Consider the following 17,492-nt stretch of genomic DNA (forward strand, 5'->3'; position numbering starts at 1 on the left):
AAATACCTACTAAAGTATGGGAGGTAGTAGTAGTAGTAGTATAGGGGGCAGGCACTGTGACAGTGCATTGTTGCATCCACCATTTGTTGGTGATTCCACCCATTCCTGGCAGATGATGCCATTGCACCACTCACGTGACAGCCATACAGACAGACAAGTATATGAAGGTATCATGGAAACTGCTGCATTCGAACAAAATGTTTGTTTTAATAAAAGATATCTTAAAGAAAAACTGCTCTTCCATTTGTGTGTGTGTGTGTGTGTGTGTGTGGTGTGTGTGTGCGCGTGTGTGTGCGTATATATACGTCTATCAAGAAAAGAAACTTAAAATGCACCAGAAATCTTTAAAGGAATTTGTTTGCATTTAACAGTTTTTTACAGTCGGTGATTTTCCACAGTTGTGTGAAGTGGAGGGAGATGGATGATGAATGGATCCCAACAGTTGAGACAATTCTATCATGGTTCCAACTATCTCCATCTCAGATGACTTTTGAAAATCATGAATTTGGGAAACTGATTAACTGAATGTAAATAAATCTTTTTAAAAACTTCAAATACTTTTCCAATTTCTTTTCTTTAAACCTCTCCTTCTGCACTTGTTTAAAGAAAAACCCAACTTATTTTCACACACATACACACACTGTATAAAGGGTTCAGTATAAAAGTTTTGTGCAAATTTAATTGTGTATAAGTTTAGTTGCATAAATGGCAGAATTAATCTGATCTGAATGAATCTTCTTGAGAGTGTTTCAGCATGTCTTCCAATAATGCAAATAGAGAGAGGGTCACTGGAAAGTTCTAGAAAGACATTTCCTAGCATATTTTCAGTTATGCCTGGAATCACATTTGTTATTCTCACTCCAAAGTCATCTATAGAATCAGATAGAAAATGGAATAAACAATAGCTTGTTTTTAACATCACCGTAAAATGAAGTTGAAGTAAGGATTCTTTTCCTTTTTTTAACCTAATAAACAAATATAATAAATGTTTGAATTAAAGAAGCTAAACTAGATGCCTCACACCTCAATTACAAATTAATTCTATTCTCAATAATGAGTTATTGAAATTTAAAATTGCACAAGGTCTTTAAAATGACCATATATGTATGTCTGTACATGTGTATGTATGCACATCTGCGTATATATGCATATTTATGTATATATGTACACGTGTATATATATATATATATATACACACACAAAACACACATATATGCATGCTTAAACACACACATGACTCCACCTTCGTACAGAGACGGTCACACACAAGTTGTCTTTCTGTCTTAATGTTATACAATGTATGCGGATTTTAAAAATAAGAAAACAAAAATGATATTAACATTGTTATAATAAACATGATAATGATATCATCATCAGCATCATTATTACTATTATTATTTAACCTGTATGCCGGAGAACAGAGATTGGAGAAGGGCAGTTGCCCCTTTGTACTCAGTGTAATTCTGGATCTTTGGGGTTCCTTGTTTGGCCCTAAGTGCCTTCCCCATCTTTTAGGGCATAGATTACCTTTTTCTATGCCTGCTTTTTTGAGATTTTCCATAATTTGCGCAGCATAAAAACCTTTACTGCTCCTTGTCATGTCCCATTGCCCTTGTGGCAAATAAGACATCGTCATCATTGTCATAATTATTTTCCTTTTTCATTTCTTTTCATTATAAAATGTCTCGTTAGTTAATTGGAATTCTTTTATTTCTAATTAACTCATTTGTCATCCAATGATTTTTATTTTCATTTTTCTTCCTTTCCTCTTCATTTCCTTCATTTTTTTCGTCGCTCCCCCCCTCTTTTTTTTTCTCCTCCATCAACCATTTGGTGTGTGATAAGGGTTAGGGGTTGGTCTTCTGTGGAAATTCGCCCCCACCCCCACCCCCCACTGTTCTTCCTGAATTGAGTGGTTTCTTTATTATATTTTTTTCTGTGTTTTCGTTGTAGCAGTAATTTCCTTGTTAAAAGACATGCACTGTAATGGTGGTGTGATAGGGTGGGGAGGAGATTGGGGGAGGTGGTGGTGGTGGGGGGGGGATGTTTTAGTGATGTTAGATACATGGAAGAAACAGGTGGGGAGAGAGAGAGAGAGAGAGAGAGAGAGAGATTGAGAAACAGGAATGAAATGAAGAGGAGGGTGTAAGAAGAGTATAAAGAGGAGGAGAATAAAATGTATGAGAAAATGAGAAGGCCAGGTGAATGTGTGTGTGTGTGTGTGTGTGTGTATAGCTAGAGAGAGAGGTGGAGGAGGAGGTGGTGGTGGAGGGGGCTCTATGTAATTGTGATTTCTTTTGTGTATTTATTGCTTTAATGTTTAATATTTTTTTTTTGATCATTACTATTTGTGTTTATCTTATTGTGGTAGAAATAGTAGTAGTAGTAGTAGTAGTGGTGCTGGAGGAGGAGGAGGAGAAGGAGGAGGAGGAGCAGTGGTGGCATGGGTGTCTTTGAATTATGTTCTTTACCTTCTTTTCTGTTTTTGTCAAAATTTTGGAATGATCTGGAAGATAATGATTGACTTAGTTGAATGGTTTTCATGAGAGTTTGAAGTGGGAACAGGGAAGTCTGGGCATGTTGTCTTCACTCGGTAAGCGTGGCTCACTTGATGCCTTTCTTCTCGAGCTGTTGCCTTACCATAGAAAGGTACGATGCATCAGGGAAGCCACAGCTGAAAGAGAATCAGAGAAATGGTGAGACAAAGACACAGACATGAAGCAGTGTAAGGTGAATGAGAAGAGATTGGCACACTGTACAATCTATGGGCAAACGGTGGCCGAAAGGGTTTTCTGAATGGTATGCCTAATGAAAGACTACCTTGACCCTTTTCTTAATAAAACGTAACCAGCCTGATGATGAGCCATGTCATGTATAGAAGGTTCATACACACATACCATGAAGCATTCATTCATGAAATACAGATATATATATCATCATCATCATCATCATCGTTTAACGTCCGTTCTCCATGCTAGCATGGGTTGGAAGGTTCAACCGGGGATCTGGGAAGCCAGAAGGCTGCACCAGGCTCCGGTCTTATCTGGCAATGTTTCTACAGCTGGATGCCCTTCCTAACGCCAACCACTCCGTGAGTGTAGTGGGTGCTTTTTACGTGCCACCTGCACTGGTGCCAGGCGAGGCTGGCATCGGCCACGGTCGGATTGGTGCATTTTACGTGCCACCTGCACGGAAGCCAGTCGAGGCGGCACTGGCTTCGGCCATGATTCGGACGGTGCTTTTTTACGTATATATATATATATATATATATATATATATATATATATATATTGTACGTTCCATGACAGTAAGATCAACAAAATAATTTCTCCATCTGGTGAGAAATGCATATTATTTAATAAACACAATATACGTTTTTATGTGCTACTATTAGTTCCATGTGCTGAGAACATGCCAAACAGTGATTTTTTAACACGTTTAGTGGCCTAGCACAATGATCAGACACTGTCCACATCGCATAACAAACTATGCTATGTGGGCAAAGTCTGATGATTGTGCTTGAACACCTGAACATATATATATATATATATATATATATATATATATATATAATATATATAATATATATATTATAATATATATATAACTGTATTATACCCACTCTGGCAACAAATTCTCTGAACAAACAGACAAGCTAGTGACAGTGATAAAAAATATTTTTATATTCTTAAATCCTTACAGCACACTCACACTGTCACATTGTATTACACAGAACACTGCCAATTGCCCAATGCGCACAACTGTACTGCACACAAGACAGAACTACACCATACACAACAGTGGACCAAACCCACAACACTGGACCACAGCCAACACTAGACCACATACATGACATCCCAGAGCCTTACACTACATCTTTCACATCATTCACAATGTCATACTAACACTATGTATAAACCCTGGCTATATCTTCCTTACATCTTGGCTTCTTTCAACCATTCACTCTCTGCTGCATTAAAAATCTTTTGGAGATGACAACCATTATTGAATGGCAACAAGAACAACATAAGAGAGAGCACTTACTTAGCTGGACCTCCACAAGGACTGGTCTTGTGGTTTATGTCAGTCCAGATGACAACATTCTTGCGACCAGTTGTCTGTGACTGGCCAACGGTGAAAGTGAGGCGTGATTCAAATGCCTTCTGCAATAACTTCAGTACCTCGTTGCCGTCGCGGTTGTTGGGTAGATAGGCCGTACGACATGTACCATGGTAACGTTTTCCTGGGTTTGGGTGGCATGACTGTCAATAGAAACGCATATTATTTTGAAGAACTCTTGTCCTTTTCAGTTCTAGAAATGGTAACACAAACAAAATGTTTTTGACGCCATACACAGACACAAGAACTCTTTGACATAACAGAAATCTTCCATTTGCTCAACATATTCTTAAAAAAAAAAATCAATAAATATTTGAAGAATTTAAAAATCACTAAAATATTCTTGCTGCCACTGATTTCAAATCTTCAAGGATTTTGTCATTTTCGGTTGTAAATGGGAGCAGCAGAAATTAAGGAAGACCATAAACTTGATTTATGAGAGAATAAAATTCTGTAAAATGATTTTTGTTATATTTCTTGAGGATCACAGACCAATTCAATAATCCAATGTTTATTTATCACTTTTCTGGATTTCCTTCCAATAAGTGACTTTAATCAAAGTATTTGGTCAATTGATGCCTCGTGGATGAAACAGGGTAGATGGAAACTGTGATGGTGGTGGTAGGAAGTCCATTGGATGGATCATACTAGTAATTCTAAAGAGCTACTCTTGTCACGCGTTATGTCATGATTCTGTTTGACAAGAGCCCAATACTGGAATACTCGACCACTTCTATGCTAATGAAGAGGTTGTTGTAGAGTTGATTAAACAACTATAAAACACATGGTTAAAACTGAGGGACATGTGTTTACTTTAGCTTTTACAGTAAATCTGAAGCTATACACACACACACACATAACATACATACATCAAGATAGATAGATAGAGAGCGAGAGAGAGAGAGAGAGAGAGAGATACTGAAATAGTAAACTCACCTCTTGTATGCCATCAGGTATTGTATAATTAATGACAATAGTTCCATTGGCTGTCTCATATCCGGGCAATTTTAGTTTATGTTCTAATGTCACACACATTTTGCCGTTCTTGGGCTGATCCCCAACAATCGGTGCATACACGGTGCCACAGTCAGGGCAGACAGGTTTTTTCTTTGTGATTTCACGGTAGCATGCTTTACACAAGCAGTGACCACAGCACAGTTCTTCTCGTTGACCAATTCTCTCTCGACAGCTGCTACATAAGTCGCGCTCTTTGTCCAGAAGAGCATTGATGTGGTTTGTTGCACGCATATCATAATCTCCATCCTTCTTTGATTTGTCCGAGTCTTTCTTATTCTTTTCTCCACGATGGCTTGACGATTTAGATTCTTTCTCTGATGTACTCTCCATGCTTTTTGGCGGTTGGAAACCGGAACGAGGTTTCGATGAGTCTTTAGAATGGACTTTTTGTGATGTACTCAATAGTGATTGTTTAACGGAAGTAGACTGGTGACCTTTGGACGGCGTTGATGTCGCAGAGCTGCAGGACGCCTTGGAACCTTTTGTTTCTTTACTGCTACATCCTTTTCCTCCATCTTCACAATTGCTGTTAACATTGTTGCTACTGTTTGTGTTGTTGGTCGCATTAGCAGCATTTTTCTCATCTTTTTCCAGATGGCATGAAGTGGATCTAGCCAGCCTTGCGCCGACGCGAACATCCATGTCACTTCCACCTACAACGCTAGACTGTATTCGGTTTCGCACTACCGACCCCACAGAACTGGATCGTTTCCGGTCCAGATTAGTTTCTCTAATGGCTCCCAGAGTTGTTTTGGTTTGATGAATTAAAGCTGAAAGGCACGATGTGACTCCATCTGGACTCTCTTCATCGATTTTGCAATCAGCCTTCTTGCGGAAATTTAAAGAATTTGCTTTCTGTTCACAGTTGGTTTGTGCATCGTTGTTCTTCGTCATGCAGCCATTCTCCAGTTGGCACATTGCTTGGGTGTAGGAGGGACTGCGACGAGGTGAACCCAACCCTATTGGTTTATTAACTTCTGATGGTGCTGGTGGTTCTAACTGGGATTCTTTGGGAACCAACTGTTTCTTTACTTTTGCATCACTGGTCTTTGGTTCTGCAGAAACATTGGCAGCTTTCTTTGTCTGCTGTGAACAATGTCTTTGGGATTGTTTCCTACAAGAAAATTTATAACGCTCCAGGGCAGCCTCTGTGATTTCTTTAGAGTCCATCGAATTCAGCTGGTTGAGGATGATGATGGCAAACGTCACACTATCACGGTCGTTGATCACGAGTCGGATGTCCTTCAGTAATTTCGGCGTATTCTCATCACTGGTATAAATGAGCAGAGCGTCGTAGAAAGCATTGATGCTCAAGTCAAAATCAACTCCAAATGAACCTGAACTCAACACAAGAGAGAAAGAGGAGGAAGAAAGTGAGAAAGTGAAGTTGAAATGATGAACTGATTGATATAAGATTAGTTGTGATGGTGGTTGTCATGGTTAACGGCAATTGATCAATATTGAGGTGATGATAAGGAATGGTAGGTTGTGATGGCAATGGGAAATGGAGAAGGTAATTGCAAGAGAAGGATAAGTATGGGGTAGACTAGTGCTATGGTGTGGTCAGGATGTGTGCATATAGAGTTGTGGTTGGTCAAGGCTGACCAAGTAGCTGCATATTTATGTACAAACCTGGATAAGATTTTTTGAAGAAGACTGGTAATTGCACATACTTGCAAGTGTCCCTTCTTCACACCACTGATGTTCAGCAAAGGGAAAGGCTGCAAACTCAGCCCAATACAGCACTTGGCACCAATGTTGTCCAAGATATTGCTGTGAGAATCTAAAGAGTCAGGACAGACTCCATATTGCATTTCACTTGACCCTTCAACTAATTCACGGCTCATGATTGGTACTCCAAATAGATGAAAGGCAAAGTTGAGCTCAGCAAGATTTCAACTCACAGAGTCAGAACAAATACTGTGAGATATTCTGTTCAATGTTCCAATGACTTTATTAATTCACTAGTATAACGTTTATGTGAGATAATGAGATGTATAATATGGTGATTGTGGTTGAAGTTGGAGCAGATATAAGATGGTGATAGTTCAGTGAAGATATATATAAAAATATGTTGGTGGTAGTTTAGTAATGATATGTTGGTAAAGATATATGGTGGTAGTTTAGTAAAGATCTATATATATATATAAAATGTGTGTGTGTGTGTATAGACACACACATTTATAAAATATACGTATAATTATATTATGTAATGTGCTGCTCTTCTTTAAGATTGTAGGTGAGATTTGGCTACTGTTTTTAGCATGTCTAATGACCATGTAGATTATGATGATGGGTAAGAAGAACATTGGCGGAGAGGAATCTTTGTCAGTGAATATTGCCTAACAATCGGTCGAATGGAAAGCAGGCTGGAGTAATAGGGACCATGAAAATGGCCAGGGCTGTTGATAAGGGAAAGGAGGTGGAGAAATGGGGCAGGTCAACTGTAGATTCAATAAAACTATAATCAAAGACATTCCAGTTATGACCATCCTGCCTTTCTGAAGAACTACATGATGTGGTGAAAATACAGGATGATGGATAGGGTAATTAAAGTGGTGTGTAGCCAAAACTATGGCACTTATATATACATCCATAAATAAACATCCATATATTTATATATATATATATATATATATATATATATATACACACACACACACACACACATCTACATATATACATCCATATACATATATATATGCACACATGTATGACTGTTGTAAGAAGTTTGATTCCAGATCACATGGTCGTGGGTTCAGTCTTACTACATGGCTTCTACCAAAGTCGCAGGCCAACCAAGGCCTTGTGAGTAGGCAGAAACTGAAAACAAAACCCATTGTATGTGTACCGAACAGTGAGAATGAGTGTTCACCACTGCATTGGTGGATAAATATTCTTTATTTGTGGGTTTTCTCATCCAAAATGGAGACAAGTACTAACACTTCCATGTGGCATGCTTGAACAATTGGGAAGATCTCTTCACATGAAACAGTTGGTTGCCTTGTTAACCTACATGTAATGTATATATATATATATATATATATATATATATATATGTGTGTGTGTGTGTGTGTGTGTGTTACTGTCTCCTTGCCTTCATTTTATGTAATAGTTATAAATTAATGTTATCATCATGCACATGGTGTCATTGGTTTCCAATCTCCCATGGAAACATGTCTGGTCTTGGGGAAATATTAGCAACTTCTTTGAAACAAGTGAGGGTTGGCAACAGGAAATACATCCAGCTGTAGAAAATCTACCCCAACAAATTCTGTCTGTTGCTAGTATAAAAAAGTGGATGTTAAAATGGTGACACACACACACACATATATATATATATATACATCATCATCATCATCATCGTTTAACATCCGCTTTCTATGCTAGCATGGGTTGGACGGTTCAACTGGGGTCTGTGAAGCCAGAAGGCTGCGCCAGGCCCAGTCTGATCTGGCAGTGTTTCTGCAGCTGGATGCCCTTCCTAACGCCAACCACTCCGTGAGTGTAGTGGGTGCTTTTTATGTGCCACCTGCACAGGTGCCAGACGAGGCTGGCAAACGGCCACGATTGGATTGTGCTTTTTACGTGCACTAAGTAAAAGAAGGCACTAAGTAAAAGAAAAGTGACAATGCCAACACCACTTGGACCGAGATTTGTGGAGAACAAACGCACATACATACACAAGAAGCTTCTCTCAGTTCCCCTCTACTAAATCCACTGACAAGGTTTTGGTTGGCCTGGTGCTATGGTAGAAGACATTTACCCAAGCTACTATGCAGTGGGACTGAACCTGGAACCTCGTTGGGAAGTGAACTTCTTAACCACACAGCCATGCCTGCACTGATCAACTGCACTCTGTACTCACAACAAAGTACAGCACTTACATTGTAATTCTCAAACAGATTCAATGTGACACAATCACAAAACCACCCCCATGCAATTACAGGTACTGTTCTGCTAACAGGGTCCCAGGTGATGTCCACCAAATTTCATTGAAGGCATTGATCAACTTGACATTACGGTAGGCAACAACTGACCAAGATGTCCCCACAGTAAAAGCAGAGCCAAGCCAGGGAGTTGTGAAGCAAACCCTCTACACATGACCATACCTGCATCTACACACACACACACACACACACAGTGTCCCAAAGTAATGCAGCATTTAAACATATGGTGTATTTGAAAACAAGGTAAACTTTTGGACAGATGTTGTGTGTGTGTGCGTGTGTGTGTGTGTGCGTGTATGTGTGTGTGCATGTGTGTGTGTACACACACACACACACACACACACACACACACATATATATGTACACACACACACACACACGCATGCATATGTATAAATATAAGACAATAGGTTCAAGATGGTAGGAAACCAGTTGACCGATGTAATGGTGTAGGAGTTGGTGGTGGTCAGAGGGTGTGAGTGGAGAGAGAGAGAGACAAAAAGTTGATTGTGTGCAAGTCAGTCTAATTATGAAGGACATAAATATTTAATGGTTCAGTTAGACAAATTGTATCTTCAACAAAAGAGACTAACAATAGAGTTAACAACAACAAACACCTGACTAACAACAACAATACTTGACAACAATGACCTGTTCCTTGCCCACCACCACCTCTCTCACACACAACCGAAGAAATCAATATTGTAAAAACTCATCTCTCTCTACAAGTGTATATATATATATATATATACATACATATATATAAATATGCATGCTTCTAGGCTTTTTGGCTAAGTTCAAAGCATGTGAGGGTATGTGTGTGTGTATATGTAGGTGTGTGTATGTACACACACACACACACACACACATATATATGTATATATATATACAGACACATTTTACATCAATATGTACATATATATGTGTGTGAAAGAGCAACTTGTATATATATATATATATATATATATAAGGAGAGAGAGGGAGATGAAGGTCGAGTTTACACGGTGGTAGAAGAGTTATTAGGTAAAAAGGAGACGGGATAAAATGCACAACTGCGTGGGTGTAAGGTCAATTTTATATATATATATATATATATATATATATATATATCTTTTCTCTTTCTCTCTTTTACTTGTTTCAGTCATTCGACTGCGGCCATGCTGGAGCACCACCTTTAGTCAAGCAAACCCCAGGACTTATTCTTTGTAAACCTAGTACTTATTCTATCGGTCTCTTTTGCTGAACCACTAAGTTATGGGGTTGTAAACACACCACCATCGGTTGTCAAGCGATGTTGGGGACAAACATATACACACACACACACATATATACACATACATATATACGACAGGATTCTTTCAGTTTCTTATTTCTTTATTGCCACAAGGGGCTAAACATAGAGGAGACAAACAAGGATGGACAAACGGATTAAGTCAATTGCATTGACCCCAGTACATAACTAGTACTTAATTTATCGACCCTGAAAGGATGAAAGGCAAAGTCGACCTCGGCGGAATTTGAACTCAGAATGTAACGGCAGACGGAATACTTATTTCTTTACTACCCACAAGGGGCTAAACACAGAGAGGACAAACAAGGACAGACAAATGGATTAAGTCGATTATATCGACCCCAGTGTGTAACTGGTACTTATTTAATCGACCCTGAAAGGATGAAAGGCAAAGTCGACCTTGGCGGAATTTGAACTCAGAATGTAACAGCAGACGAAATAGCGCTAAGCATTTCGCTAACGTGCTAACGATTCTGCCAGCTCGCCACCTTCTTTCAGTTTCTGTCTACCAAATTCACTCACAAGGCTTTGGTCGGCCTGAGGCTATAGCACAAGACACTTGTCCAAGGTGCCACGCAGTGGGAATGAACCTGGAACCATGTGGTTGGTAAGCAAGCTACTTACCACAAAGCCACTCATGCGCCTATATATATATATGCATTTATATGTATATATATATATATATATATATATATTACATATACATACACATAAACACTCTCGCTTTCTCACCTAAATACTCTTTCACTCAGTGCTCATCCTTCTTTTGTACATGTTATATAATAATATTTAGTTTAAATTCTAAATGTTAATATATAAGTTGTTATTACGACTATGTTCTTGGTGTTAGCTTTAGTCATATAACCCCAATTTCTCTGTAATATGTCTGTGCATTAGCAACAGAACAGCTGATGTTGCTGGTGGTGGTGGTGGTGGTTGTTCAGTAATCAGGACACTATTTGAGATTTCCCTGTGATATGTGACCTGGCACCACTTAATATTTATGTAGACCCTTATGTTGGCCAGCGAGGATAACAGGTTCTCCTTGGTATAATTATTACTATTGTCATTCAGATTCTTATGCATGTAACGTTTGAACCAAGTGCAAGAGTTTGCACTCCGTAATATGTCCTAGATGGGTGCTACATGTATATGTATATGTATGCATGCACACATACACACACACATGCACGCCCCCCCCCACATTTTGCACCAATAAAGAAATTGTGGATATATACTTGTAAACATACACAATATATATCAATAATGTAAGAGCTGTAAAATATATGGAAAGTATGCTTTGTTCAAACATTCTGATATGAAATTCAATAGTTGAGTGGGGAGGGTTAGAAATGTTAGTTATATGAAAAGTTGACAGTCCAGTCAGAGTTCGATTGTGGACTGGGCTGCTCTTGATTGTCACGAACAGTCCAACCTGACTGTCAACTTTTGATGCTATAAACGTGTGTCACCATCATCATCATCGTTTAATGTTCATCTTCCTTGCTTGCATGGCTTAAATGATTTGAGTAGATCTGGCAAGCCAGACGGCAGTGTCCTGCTCCAGTGCCTACTTTGGCATGGTTTCTATGGCTGGATACCCTTTCTAACACCAACCACTTTGCAGAGTGTTCTGGATGCTTTTGCATGGAACCTTTATTTGTTTGACTGCTCCATTGTTGAACGGGAAAGGAGACAGTTTCTAAATAAAGTCAATTGTCACTGGACAATGAAAACAGTCACTTTGTGGTTCTTACTGGCAAACGAGAGACAACTTTTGGCTTCCTATTTACTTTTCATTGGAATCAAATTTCAGCTAAAATTCATGGAATGCTATTATCAGCCAATGTTATTCTATAAGTCTTTGATTTGTAAAAGTTTTGTCATTTCTTGCAAGTTGAACACATGTTTTTGCAATGGCAAAGCAACAGTTAGCCAGAGACCATGACCAGAACATAAAAAAAAAGCACACTTCCTTAAGACTTAAACAAAAGAAGCACTCCATCACAGAATTTGTAGTGAGAACTGTAGAGTGCCACAGCTGGCTTCAGGTATAGATATTTTTATGTTTATGATAGTTATGGCCATACCATTGTTCATGATCCTGGTACTTAGTATCTGTGTATAGAAAATAAAGTCGGAAATCTTAAACTCTAATATTTTATAAATCTATTGAGGCAGATTGAGAATCTGTCAAAAAATTGAGACAAACGCCTCCATACAAACATACCTATAGCATCACTGTCAACACCCTCATTCAACATTCCCCTTCCCATGCTGGCTTTCATCACTGGAAGTCCTGCTCAACGCCAACAACTTTACAGAGTGTATTGAGTGTTCTTTATGTGGCACTAGTGAGCTCATTAAAATATATATATATATATATAACGCGGAGTGGTTGGCGTTAGGAAGGGCATCCAGCTGTAGAAACACTGCCAGATCAGACTGGAGCCTGGTGCAGCCCTGGTTTCCCAGACTCCGGTCGAACCGTCCAACCCGTGCTAGTGCGGAAAACGGACGTTAAACGATGATGATGATGATGATGATGATATATATATGTAAAAGGGCACCATTTGAGCGTGATCGTTACCAACATCGCCTTACTGGCACCTGTGCCGGTGGCATATGTAAAAAGATTTGAGTGAGGTCATTGCCAGTACCGCCTGATTGGCCTCATGCTGGTGGCATGTAAAAAGCACCCACTACACTCTCGGAGTGGTTGGCATTAGGAAGGGCATCCAGCTGTAGAAACTCTGCCAGATCAAGATTGGAGTCTGGTGCAGCGATCTGGTTCGCCAGCCCTCAGTCAAAATCATCCAACCCATGCTAGCATGGAAGGTGGATGTTAAACGATGATGATGATGATATATATATATATATATATATATATATATATAATATATAAATTGGTCACATCATTTATGTAGGTCATTTATCATGATCATTTAACATTTATTTTCCATGATGGCATGGGTTGGACAAATGTATACACACACATTTTTGTCCCTGGTTGATAATATATGCTTACTTTTTGTGTTGTTGGTTTTGAAAGTTACATATTATCTTACGAGTGGTGTGAACCTGTTATATAACATGTACATATTTGGTTTTTTCTTTGCTGCTATGTCTTGTAATTCCAAAACAGTGTTTGTGGTTTTGACACAGTTTACATCATTGATATGAATGGTACAGTTTGTGTCAAAACTACAATGATTTTCAATACAACAGCTGATGATGGGATTTTTAGGTTTATTTAAATGATATACACACACATTTATACATACATATATCATAAAACAAGTCTTGTCACCCCCAACCGGAAAGTGCTAAGAACAATAGAGGAACAATATAACAACATCAAACACATGTCCTGGTTTTAGTACTTTGTCATTGACACTGACACTACCACACATCGAGAAGGTTTATATGAACACCAACAGCTTTGTAAAATATCACACAGGACATGGCATCACATCATTTTCTGCCATGAAAATTATGGTGTTCATATAAACCTTCTCGATCTGTGACAGTGTGAGCATAAATGAAAGTGAAAGTACTAAAACCAGGACATGTGTTTGAATATTATTATATTGTTCCTCTGTTGTTCTTAGTACTTTTTGGTTGGGGGTGACAAGAGTTTTGGACCACCCTATAGGTTATGGCATATAACTGCTCCATTGAATATTGCCACCAGACAATATTGACGTCTTTTCAGATATGCAGGCCAATGATAAAAAATATATTCCTGTGATATTATACTGAGCATGGTTTTGCTTTTTGAATTATGGTCAGCTAATTAACATTGTGTGTGTACATATATACATATACATATATACAGAGAGAGTAAGATCAGTAAATATGTATGTATGCATAATTATACCATTATTACGTAATACAAATTATAAGGAAAATATATAATTAAAACAAAAGTTTATAACAAACACACACACACATATATATATATATGCATGCCTATACATACATACAAATGAAAGATGAGAGAAAAGAAAACACATACATTTACAATAATATATGTGCATACAGAAACACACACATCATATGGGTAGGTCATATCTATACAAGTACATCATATGTACCGTGTGTGTATTTATACATCCAGCCATCCATACAAATGCACAGATATATTGAGACACATACAATAATATATATCTCTTTAACTAAAAAGAAGACAATGAATAAATAAATTACTTGTGAATGTATAAAAAGAAAAAAAACTAGCATTTTCATACATATACACATCAATTCATATAAATGCACACATAGATATGCTCATAAATTTATGTAAATACATACATATGCACACACACACGCACATCAATGAATTTAAATGTACACATGCATAAATTCATAAGTATACAACAAAAACATAGTGTATGTATATATATATAAATATATATATATATATAATATGTATTTGTCCAATTCTGGCTCAGCAAAGCCATTTTAATTGAAGACTCTACAACACTGAGACCGGCAGATATGTTGACAACACAGGAGGCTACAGTTTAACAAGAATAACTATTACATTCATAATGATAATAATAATAATAACAATAATAATGTAGCATCATAGCAATTAACAATATTACATTGAAATATTTCAGTCGAACAATATTTAGGCTGGTATCCCAGGAATGCGATATTTAGCCATCACAATCACATCACTATCACACAACTACAGCCAGCACAATCAATCACATAGCTACAGCAAGAGACACTATTACAATGATATATATATATATTTATACATATATATATATGTTGAATAGGTGCTGGGCTGGGATACCAAAGGGTTGATATTTAGTGAGGCAATATCGGGCTGAAAATAATGTGAAACAACAGCAAGACACCAATGAAAGCAGCTTAGAGGGAGGTGGAAATGATACGAGACTGAAGCTGGAGGTATGGTACAATAAAGAAAAGGTTTGAGATGAGCAACAGAAGCTGGAAGTATGCAACTGTGTGATAGATGGGCATTGTTAGTGAAACAATAGCCAGATGGTGATATAATAGATGTTTAAAGATGCTGGATGAATGAACTGATAAACAAAAGATGATAGGATGAACTGTTAAACACAAACTGAAGTAATTGAACAGTAAAAAGAAGCTGAAATAGGATGGAAGTGTTAAGTAGTCATTGAGACCCTAAGGGTTGCTCGGAGACTGATGTAGGGAGTAGATGGCGTAGATGGCACTATAATTAAAGCCAGAACACAATTGTTAACAGATACTGGAGAAATGACATTGTAAACAGAAGATGACTGAAAGAGACTATAAACAAAAGCTGATTGGAAGGAATTGATTTAAACTGAAGTTGAAGCTGTCAAGTCATTTATACAAGCAAGGACAGTAAAATCTGGTTGACACGAGCAATAGATATTTATATGACAGTGTTACAGAACTGGAGACCTTGAGGACATGAGCAGCAGCAGCAGCAGCAGCAGATCCGATACTATGACAGAACAAAAAAAAAAAAAGACACTATTATGCAAGACCAGTTGAAAGGCTGAAAACTGAACACAGTTATAGGATTGGAGGAAACCTGATCATGTGACCTCAGCAGGACATTTGATGTTATTACTCCAGGTTAAAGAATATTGTTTTGGGTGAAGCTTTTCGGGTTGGTTTTGTAATTTCTTTGATATATTTTACTTATTTTATTCCAATGTGTCAAACAGAAATGGGTGTCAACATCAATCAATAAATTATCAAAGTTATTCACTTCCCCCGAGAAAAGAATGGGATATTCCACTAGTCACACATGTATGTGAATAACATTTACATAGCCTTAACTACCCACAAAACAGGGATTTGAACTCCACCACAAACAAAGAGATACTTATGAATTATTTATACCTAGGTGGACTGTGCCTCTGCAATGATTTCTCTTCACCATTAAAGCTACCCCAACCACACCACTACAACTATAGCCCCCATAATCACTACAAGCACACTAATAATAGTCATACTACTTCAACCACAACACTCAACTGCAACCACAACCATAACCACTTCTACAGTCACACAACTACAATCACCACAGCACAAGGTAGCTTCAGTGAGGGGAGAGGAAGTCACAGTAATTTCGTTAATAAAAGAATCCTTTAACTATTGGTCGTTTACTACCATCCTTCAATTAATTTGTAGACAGGAAATTAATTAGTGACCACCGTAATATAGAAGTGAATGAGAGATTAGATGACCAGCTCATACATAGTCTTTTAGCCCCAGGCCAACTCTGATCATGTAAAATTATGATCAGACATTTCAGCCATGACTATCACTCTTAGGAGGATGTAGGACAACGCAAGTTATGCATTCAGTAGGATATGAGTGGAGGGAGATTAGGCTGCTATTTCTACCAGATTGGTTGATTTCATAGAGGCTTGCTTGGTGGTATTGCTGGTGGAATGGGTTTCAAATTTCCTGAAAATATGTGATTGTTTGTCTTGGCAGATTAATTCTTCAGATCTGAGTTTTGCAAACTGTAAGAGAACAGGTAGGTATGAAATCCTCTGAGAGTAAATGTTGTTCATGAATGACTAGCTTCTTATCCAGTGGGGAGACAGATTTCTGTGACATTTAATGCATTAGTTTCTAAAAATTATCCCTAGTTGGAAAAAATTGAAGTAACTAACCCCTATAGGTATAACTAACAACAATGACTTTGTCATTGTTAATTACAGGTAATCATTAATCACAGGTGGAATAAATGATGGTCATGGATTACTTTAAAGATATTCTAGGAATAAGTGAAATAACTAATGCTGGGATTTAATCCTGTATTAAACACTTTGTTTACTGGTAGCTTATCTGGGATTTTAGCATTCTTGCTAATAAATTCTAATCTCAAAGAGTCTTGTCTACCCAGGAGTCTAATCAAGAGAAATTATGAAGACTAATATCCACCCCACCCACGCACCTCCAAAATTTTCATTTTACCATTTTGTTTGATTCCAGAAATATCAGGAGTAAGATTTTAATTAGCATTTTTTGGAAGTCTATTGACTGGAGTTCTGCAAAAACCTCCTACTGGGTCTGTTACCTCTGGTGTTTGGGGTGGGGATGAGTTGTGTCAGCACAGGTCCTTCTTG

General features: G+C 37.9%; 1 protein-coding gene across 3 annotated transcripts in view; it reads right to left on the bottom strand.

Moving 5' to 3' along the window:
* Positions 1–552: 552 nt before the first annotated feature.
* Positions 553–17,492, bottom strand: part of LOC115219254 — a 250,510-nt gene continuing 233,570 nt past the window's right edge. For all 3 annotated transcript variants that reach the window (XM_036508688.1, XM_029789405.2, XM_029789403.2), the window contains 3 exons: positions 5,056–6,473; positions 4,045–4,262; positions 553–2,674 (listed from right to left, as the gene is read on the bottom strand). In XM_036508688.1, the coding sequence (XP_036364581.1) occupies positions 2,605–2,674; positions 4,045–4,262; positions 5,056–6,473 (1,706 nt within the window). In that variant the 3' untranslated portion in view covers positions 553–2,604. The remainder of the gene's footprint in view (positions 2,675–4,044; positions 4,263–5,055; positions 6,474–17,492) is intronic.

The sequence above is a fragment of the Octopus sinensis genome, linkage group LG14 (genome assembly GCF_006345805.1).
Source record: "Octopus sinensis linkage group LG14, ASM634580v1, whole genome shotgun sequence".
Lineage (NCBI taxonomy): Eukaryota > Metazoa > Mollusca > Cephalopoda > Octopoda > Octopodidae > Octopus > Octopus sinensis.